Here is a 9,601-nt window from a genome sequence, read left to right on the forward strand (position 1 = left end):
TTCGTAACTCTCATTCGTCCCTCCCCTCTTCTCTCTCCTGTCCATTCCTCCCTCCCCTTCTCTCTCTCTCTCCTGTCCATTCCTCCCTCCCCTCTTCTCTCCTCTGTCCATTCCTCCCTCCCCTCTTCTCTCTCCTGTCCATTCCTCCCTCCCCTCTTCTCTCTCCTGTCCATTCCTCCCTCCCCTTCTCTCTCTCCTGTCCATTCCTCCCTCCCCTCTTCTCTCTTCTGTCCATTCCTCCCTCCCCTCTTCTCTCTCCTGTCCATTCCTCCCTCCCCTCTTCTCTCCTCTGTCCATTCCTCCCTCCCCTCCTCTCTCTCTCCTCTGTCCATTCCTCCCTCCCCTCTTCTCTCCTCTGTCCATTCCTCCCTCCCCTCTTCTCTCTCCTGTCCATTCCTCCCTCCCCTTCTCTCCTCTGTCCATTCCTCCCTCCCCTCCTCTCTCTCTCCTCTGTCCATTCCTCCCTCCCCTCCTCTCTCTATTGTCCATTCCTCCCTCCCCTCCTCTCTCTCTCTCTCCTCTGTCCATTCCTCCCTCTTCTCTCCTCTGTCCATTCCTCCCTCCCCTCCTCTCTCTCCTGTGAATCCTTCCAGCCACTGACTGCATGGTGTCTGAGTGGTCCGACTGGTCCGAGTGTAACAAGTCGTGTGGGCGTGGCCACGCCCTGCGGACCCGCATGGTGAAGCTGGAGCCCCAGTTCGGGGGCCGGCCCTGCCCCGAGGCCGTGCAGAGGAGGAAGTGCAAGATGAGGAAGTGCAGCCGCGGCGACGACAAGAAGAACCCCCGCCGGGAGGAGGGCGGGCCGGAGAGGAGGAGGGGGGAGGGAGGGGCGGAGAGGAGGAGGGGGGAGGGCGTACTTGAGAGGAAGAGGGCGGATGGCGGTGTGGAGAGGAGGCGGGCGGGCAAGCAGGGGAGAGATGCAGCCGTGGAGGAGCAGCCAGGTCAGTCTGCTGTGATTGGATGATTCAGTTAGGGTTGCAATGTTGTTACGTAATGCCCAGGTTTGGGCCACTGCCAGTATTGCCCTGTCAGATTATGTTGGTCTGTGTCTAAATGATCACTATTAATTATTATTATAGTAAACAAATACTCAGCCTACCCCCTCCCCCCCCCCCCCATGGTTTGTTCCTCCAGGCTGCAGATCCAGGCCCTGGTCCAACTGGGCGGACTGTACCAAGCCCTGTGGCGGGGGTATCCAGGAGCGCTTCATGTCTGCGAAAAAACGAGCCAAGAGCTCTCAGGTCAGCAGCTGCAAGGACAGAAAGGAGATCCGCGCCTGCAACGTTCACCCCTGCTAGAGGGGTGCAGTGGAGAAGAGTCAGTACTGGAGGAATACAAAGATGCCCTTCTGTGCCGAGGCTCGAAGAGGAAGTGGAGACAGTTAGTTTGAAGCTAGGGTGAGGAGGAGAAGAGAGGAGAGGTTTTTTGTAGCTGTTTAGCAGAAGACTGGACTGTGACCAGTGGACCAGACCAGCCATAGTTAGTCTTCTAGCTGCCTCCCTTATCAGGCACACAGTATGTGTCGTGTAACTATGTAACTCACTCTATACACTACCAACATCTCTGTCAACACACACGTGCATCCCTCGCTATTTTGATATCTTTCCTGTCTTTATATAGGTCTACTGCACTACATAACTAGCACTGAAACACGCGTCTTCATTTAGCACATTTTAGCCAACGCTAAGCACAGAGGGGATTTGAACCTACAACCTCTTGCCCTTTCTAACCATCGAGCTACATCCATCTCCCTCTACTGATTGTTTATAACCATTAACATTTGCTCTTAGTTAGTCCCTTTTTGTACAAGTGGTTCATCAAGTGATTATACTGTATGACTTGTTGTTTAAATGTCAAGTCAGAATCCCATACAGCACAGGTCTGAACCATCACAAAGTCAGAGTTTCAGCACAGAGGAGTCTTTGTACAATCAGCAGTCAGGATTTCGGCCATCTTTCCTGGATCTCTACCATGCACATGGTCTGCTGGGCCAGGTGTTCTACGAACCCACCTGCTGAGTGAACCGCAGTGCGAAGGCCCAACGGATTCCATAGTCACATAAAGTACATCCTTTTGTACAGCATAGAACAGTTAGACTTCTAGGTAACACATCACATTAAGGTTCCATTAACGACCATGTAACTACATTTCAATACTTAGGGTAACAACATTGTAGTTACATAGGAACGGCTGTGTATTCAACCCTCCACAGGCTCAAGAGGTCAAAGATGATAGATGAAGCTTGGCGTGGGGGTGTGGTGGAGGGCTCTCCAGTGGATGTTAAAAGTGATCTTTAACTGCCCCTTTGCAGCATGTCCTCACCCCTTCCACCCCTAACCCCCCCCCCCTCCCCCACTGTGACTGGTTTTACTTTTGTAACTGACAGAGTACTTCTATCCCTTGACACCAACTTCTACCCACCAATAACTTTGTTACTGTACATGTTGCTGTGTAGTTGCATGGTAGTTCATGTAACCTTAAGGTATAAAGTGTTGCCCACGTCGTGAGGACAAGTGTTGATTGTACAGACGTTTCACTGAATGGAAAGGTCAACCCGATAAGTCATTGAAAACGTTATTGTATCCTGTGGTTGCTCTTGCTTCGGCAGATTATCTTTTTCGAGTAAACAGTTACGCTTTTATTCCGTCGTTCTATGTAGAGGCTGAAAACGCCAGCTGTAGATGTCAGAGATTTTTGTGTGGAAGCTATTCCGTTGATTTTGTGTATTTTGATACAAACGAACGGGGTCCTATTTACAATTCCTGTTTCGATGATAATTTTCTCACCCCTCTCTTTCTCTTTCTCTTTTTACTTTTCCCGCCTCTGCACCATATCGCTATTTTGGAATAAATCACCTTTACAATAAAGTGGAGAATTTTCAACTACAAGTGGTGAGCATGGTGCGGTTCTGTGCAGTTTTAGTCCTTGGCCACTAAGGGGAGGTAGAAGGATATACATTGAGTGACGTGGAGCTGCAGAACAGGGTAGAAGGAGATAACTGGAACTAGCGCGAGTTTGGTCAACAGCAAAACAGAACCTCAATTCCAAAAACAACCTTCCACTGAAGTACATCCTAATAGGACACAGAACAAATAAAGGCCCGCTATGGATGGATGGATGAAGGGATTGATGAATGGATAGATAGATGTATAGACAAACCGATGGCTTACTAAACAAATGGACAATCAGAATCAGAATTCGGTTTATTCGCCATGTATGTTATACAAACACAGAATTTACTGTAGCAGGGAGGTGCAAAACACTAAACATGTACAGATCTTAAATTAAGTTAAAAAAATCAAAATAAATAAACAATGTGTGAATCTGCATCTGATTCTCTGCAGTGACAGACGTGAAATTGAAAATGACTTTAAAAAAAAACAATATCAAAACATCACCCAGCTAGGCTTTGTAGCCATGGTAACGAACACAGGCCTATATTGCACACTCATGAAACATTTACTATGGATTGAGGGAGAGACACTTGCTGATATCGCCATGAAATATCCATGCAGAGATCACAACAAGGCACCTGACAAAACACTGTTAAATGGCAGAGCACAGTGGAAGCTGCAATGTGCGGGTGTGGGTGTGTGTGCGTGCGTGTATATTTGTATGTGCGTGTGTACGCGTGTGTATTTGTATGGAAGCAGGTGGCATTTCTCTTATATACACACACCCACACACACCCATACAACAAGCTCAGTCGGCTGACCTTTCCTGCCTGTCTTTCTCTGTGTGACAGAGCAGCGTTTTAAATGCCAGGACAAGCAGCAGGTAGCTGTAAGCCTCCCAGCCTCACCTCCACATCACATCTCTCTGTTTGGACACAATCTGGAGCAAGACTGCCAAATTCTCCCACTCTGAAGATACTAGCTCAGCATTGAGTGGTACAACATGAATTGGTCTCCCAACGAATGGGTTTGGAGATGTTTTAAGGTAACTTAAACTCTGCCTGGCAACTAAAACCAGACCAGTGGTACTGGACTCAAGCATACGTATGACATTTTGCAAGAATCTTATGATCAAGGATGTTGTCATCAGTCAACAGTTGAGTTAACCAAGTTTCAAGTTTACTTGCCATTTGTAACAGGTACAGGTGCATTGGAATGATTTGGTCCTGCTTCTCTTGACAGTTTCCTAGCAGCCTGTCAAGTCAGCACAGTCACCCTGTATGGGAGCCTGTCTACCTGTTATAAAGAATCTAAACCCAGGTCCTAAACTACAGTATTTAAGCTATACTTAACCATTGACCTGAGGTAATCCTACAGGCTGTTTGTGTCTGTGAGTTCTAGTCTTGACTCACTAAGCAGATATCACACAGGTCTCCAAGGTCCCCTGATATAAAGGCTGTGAGGTGTTTCTTCTATACTTGTCCTCAGCCCAAACAGCAGAGCTGAAGAAGAAATCTCTCCTTCTCTCTCGCTTTTATCTCCTCCTGCGTCTAGCTAAACCTTGACCTTGCCCCTTCCACCCTCCTCTTACCACCCTCTCTCTCTTTCTCTCTCCTCTCTCTATCTCTTCCTCTCTCTCTCTCTCCAATTTATGAAGGGACTAAGTCTCTTTGTCCCTGTCTTTTTCTCTAATCTCTCTTTAATTTACTTCACGTCTCCTTCTCTCTATTTCCCTCAGTGACCCCCCTTCATGCCTCTCCTGACAGAGCAGGGTTGTGTGAAAACCTTCCCAGTGGCACTTAACTCCACTCCCTCCTCAATGAGATGCAGATAGATTCTCCCTCTGACACAAAGGACTTGGTTGGTTGAACGCTGGTGGCAACACTCAGTTCTTCTGAATGACATGAGATGGGACACCAACACCTCCAAACAACTCCAAACGCCACCTTTGTTGGTATGCACTGGATAATAAAGAGCCCATGATTTACTTCCTGTCTCAGTCACAGGACCAGGCACACAGACCTTTTCTGTTTGTTTGGATTTCATTGTAACGATTGCTTGGCTGGAGTCATTTTGCAACATGAGGCAATGTTCACCTAAAACCGTTTATATTCTCAGGCTTTTAGAGATCAGGTGAAACACCCCACAACAATCCAACTTTTAGAAACAAAGTTTTCAATACAAAACTACAATCATTTTCTCCCTGTCTCTCAACAACAGTTTCATGTAGTCTGTTTTCCCCAGATGGACCAATGATCTCACTGGAGCTGGGAAATGGACCAATCATTTATCAGGGATTAGGAGGTTTTATCTGTTGTCTAAGTTGTTCACCATGAAACGTGATGCATGCACCTCAGAACACGCCACAGGTAAACCCTTCTGAGGAATCTGACTCTTGCTTTGGCCTTGTGTACGGGGGTACTTGGTATCATTAGCTTTCCTCATTGTTTGAATTTGAGGTAAGTTATATCATTTATGAGGACTGTACCTTATACCTCATCTTTATCCTTAGCTCAACACTATGCATTTGAGTAGGCAGCTGTGAAGACCATGAAGTGTGAAGCTGTAGACTTCAAAGGTCCATCTCCACCAACCATGTGTCTTCAGTCCAGGCTCCAGGGTTTAAACACATTTGTCTTTTGTGGAGTTTCGACACCATACATGCCTATGATTGGACTAGGTCAGGACACTCCTACAGTATGATTGGACACTATGCACGCCTATGATGGGAAGCCAGAGTAGCACGTGACTGATGTTGCTGTTGAGCCAATACCAGCAGGACACCAAGATTTGGACTCGAGAGTTTAGACGAGAGAAGACAGGACAGAAGAAAAGACAACGACACAATACAAACGAGACAGACACACATTTACAGACGCACAGTACAAAAGGGTAGTCTTTGTACTGAAAGCAAACAATGGACTTCATGATATCGTTTTTATCAGTAAAGATTGTACTAATTCAAACTTTACTGTGATGATTCACAGTGAACACACAGCCCACTGAATGTAGACTTGGTATGGAAGAAATCATGCAATCTGTTTTACAGTAATTAGCTTTGTTCTGTACAGTACATGAATGTATAAATAGCAACCTTGCACATGGACACATAGACACACACACACACAAACTTACAACTCTATTTCCATCGTTCAAGCCATCGCACACTCACATACACACACATACGCAGGCATTCATTGCTCGGATTCTTGGATCTTTCAAGCCGGAGCCCTCTGAGCTGAGGGCTTCTACCAGCCAGTACAGTAGCTCTTCTGCAGGATGGGTAAAGTCAGCCAGAGCAGGCTACAGCCTGATAATGAACACTAGGCTCTCAGTTCACACACATCCACACACACACGCACACTTGTACACACAGACAATTACACATACACACACACACACATCCAATCACTGAGACACACATCCCCAAGAACCCACACACACACACATACACACATCCAGTAATACACACATCCAACCACACATCCCCCCCCTCCAGACTGAAAGCCAGTTCACCGTCTTGGGGCTCCTAGTTATCCAAGTGCACACACAATCACGCTGCAGAAACAGGCAGTGCCTGCTTTGCTCATCCTCGATTGAAGAACTACTTTCATATAATGACATTGAAGGTGTTAATGATGTCTGACTCCATCTCTGAAATGTGAATATACTCTTACCCGTATCCTCAAGCTCTGCACAGACAGTGACACAAGTTAGACGTAGATGAGAATGGCTTTACTGCTTGATCAGTCCAGACACATAACTTTGACAAAATCATTTATAAAAACAGTTGCAGTCAAATTAAACCAGGCACCTGGCAAAACCTGAGATTGTACTAAATCTACGGGAGTGAGTCAGACTTTAAAATTACTCTATAGGGCATGGGAGCCTAAGTTCACATACCCAGTGCACGGGCCGTAATATATATCTATCTAAGATGTGACTACTTATTCAAATTATCTCATCGTCGTCTTTCACTCAGTTGTAATAGAAGACCAAATGTGACTCCTCTGGAAGACAAAGGAATATGAACTGCATACAAAGTGTAAGAGAACATGGTTTTGTATGGAGAACCTGAGTTATATAAAGACATGGTTCTCTATGGAGAACCTGAGTTATATCAAGACATGGTTCTCTATGGAGAACCTGAGGTATATGAAGACATGGTTCTCTCTGTGGCACACTGCAGATCGTCCTGTCGTTAAGGAACAACAGTTTCCATGGGAATGATCGTAGTGTACAGGCGTACACTATAGCTTAGCCAAGGAAGAAATAGAGTCCATGTTTACCGTGTCATGCATCACTGTGTGATGTACATCTATCCCCCTGGCTCCAGCTAGGCGAGATGCCGACAGGACTGAGCTGACATTTCACACACACACACACACACACACACACACACACACACACACACACACACACACACACAGATCATTTCTGTATATCTTTTGCTAATAAGGATGGCTAATCCCCCAGCTGTTGACTGAGGTAGTTCTCTAGAGTAGAAAAACGAACACAGTCCACCCCACATCCTAAAGCAGCCTGCCAGAACAGCCTTCTCTCAGCATTCCTGCTGAAACATGGTAGAACACTCAGTACAACACAGTACATGACAAGTCATATGCTATGGAACACAGCATGGAGTAGAATTGAATCGAAAAGACAATAGAATTAGGTATGTTTGGGCAATGTGTGACAGACAATCTGCTTTGATTCGGTAGAAATACAGTGTATTTGTTTGTGTATTTATTTATTTATTTGACAACATTTTGTTAATCTGTAAGTTTGAAAAGTTTTCACTTGACTGTCTGCCAATCTGTTGAATGATCACAAATTCTCAATAGCTGCGACCAAGTACCGCTAGGGAAATTTAGAGGGGAAAACTCGTCGGAGCAAAAAATTACAAAAAAAAAAGAAGTACATCACTTGTTGTGCTCGCTGCTGGCGACAAACATCAGGACTGCAGATCACACCTCACAACCCACTTCAGTCGGTTTGTCTGTGTGAGAGCAACAGACATGTTCCTGAACAGATGGAATTCAATCATAGCAAATGAAATCACAAATGGTGTTAAATGCCATAAGAATAGATTGAAGACAGACGAGTAGCGTGAGGCTGGGATGAGGCCGTGACACGTGGCACGTGTGAAAGCTATTCACACGTGCGGTATATTACATACATGCATATTACATATTCTAACGACTGCTATCAAAATATGTGACCTCTTATGAGCCTGATGGAGAAATCCTCAAACAATTTTTTCAATGTGGCTTAGTGAAAGGAAAAATTGACATTGAATCAACGTCTAATATACAGCACATTCCCATGAGGTGGTCAACTTGCTTTCAGAACTGAAGCCAAAGTACGCATTGATCTGTTTTGCTGTTGTTCTCATCAAAGACACCTGGGGGCTGGGGATGATTAATGGTGTTAACAGGGATAAGCACTTATGGAGGACATCAAGGAGGGCTCTGAAGCGGTTTCATTCAGGGGAATGAGGAGGATGATGCAAACTAAAGTGTGTGTGTGTGTGTGTGTCTACTGTGTTTAAGGACTTGGTGAATGCACAACAAGCTACCCACCAATATTCAAGTACGATTCTGAGGACTGCTTTTCAACAGTGGCCCTCAGCATATAAAAAGAAAAACAAAGAGAGAGAGTGAAGGAAAGACAGACGTAAAAAACAAAAAAAAACATGACTTACATCCTCAGTCAAAGCTGGGAAAATAGAAACCTAAGTGTTTAATATCCTACGACCCATGAAGCTGCCTGCCTTTGAAAGACCTTTGCCATCAACACGACAACACATGCAGACCAGAGCTAAGAAATGGCTTCCTGTCAGTTGCCATAGACGACCGTCCAGGCGGTCTGCCGTGGGAGACAAACAGACAATGCAATAGTTCTCTTCCCCTGAGGAAGGTACAGCAGCTGCTGCTGGTGGCTGATCCTGGGCTAGCATGTACGTGTGCAAGTGCAGCACCAGGTTTATGCAACTATGAAGTGAACGCTAAAAGCTCTCCACCAAAAGCCCAATCACAATTACACAAGGTGTGAGTAATCAATGGCACACAGGTGTTCCCTTCTCCAAAACACTCTATGGTATATAATCCATCTTTTATTGCTGTCCCGCAAACACGCTTTTTGTCAATTGTGTGCGTGTGTGAGTGTGTGTGCGTACGGGCGTGTGTGCGTGCGTGCGTGCGCGTGTGCTCAGCAGACAGAGGAGGATTGAGCGAAGGATAAGGCATCACTGAGACGAACCTCTCAGTATTCTAGCAGTAAACCAGCCAGGGTTTTCTATAGTTCGCTCTCAAACGCATCCTGGCCTGAAATGTCGTCTCAAAGAGCCGTTTGTTTTGAAGTGAGATCCAGTCTCTGGGCTCCTCTGTCCTGTGTGCAGCTCAGAGGCCCTCTGGGCAAACAAAGAGCCTCTGTGAGGAATTGACTCTATATCTCTTTATCTGCTATCTGCCGTGGTAATAGTTTTAATAACAACTATGGTTGGTGTGGTGGTAATTGTATGGTGGAAATGTTTTTTTGTTTCAAGTTAACAGGCTTGAGAACTATTCGGACTTCTCTACTGTGTTTAACTCTGTGCTGCAAGACAGACACAGACTGACAGGCAGACTGAGACAGACAGGCAAGCAGACAAACAGGCAGACAAAGAGAGAGAGAGCAGGCAGGCAGGCAGGCAGATGGACAGACCG

The 9,601-nt window shown here is 45.8% G+C and overlaps 1 protein-coding gene across 1 annotated transcript in view; it reads left to right on the top strand.

Moving 5' to 3' along the window:
- spon1b (spondin 1b) overlaps positions 1 to 2,867 on the top strand; it is a 33,416-nt gene extending 30,549 nt beyond the window's left edge. Inside the window, exons 15-16 of the mRNA XM_067234854.1 lie at positions 594 to 941; positions 1,135 to 2,867. Coding sequence (XP_067090955.1) covers positions 594 to 941; positions 1,135 to 1,298 — 512 coding nt within the window. The 3' untranslated portion in view covers positions 1,299 to 2,867. The remainder of the gene's footprint in view (positions 1 to 593; positions 942 to 1,134) is intronic.
- Positions 2,868 to 9,601: the final 6,734 nt, after the last annotated feature.

This window comes from Osmerus mordax, chromosome 4 (assembly GCF_038355195.1).
Source record: "Osmerus mordax isolate fOsmMor3 chromosome 4, fOsmMor3.pri, whole genome shotgun sequence".
Lineage (NCBI taxonomy): Eukaryota > Metazoa > Chordata > Actinopteri > Osmeriformes > Osmeridae > Osmerus > Osmerus mordax.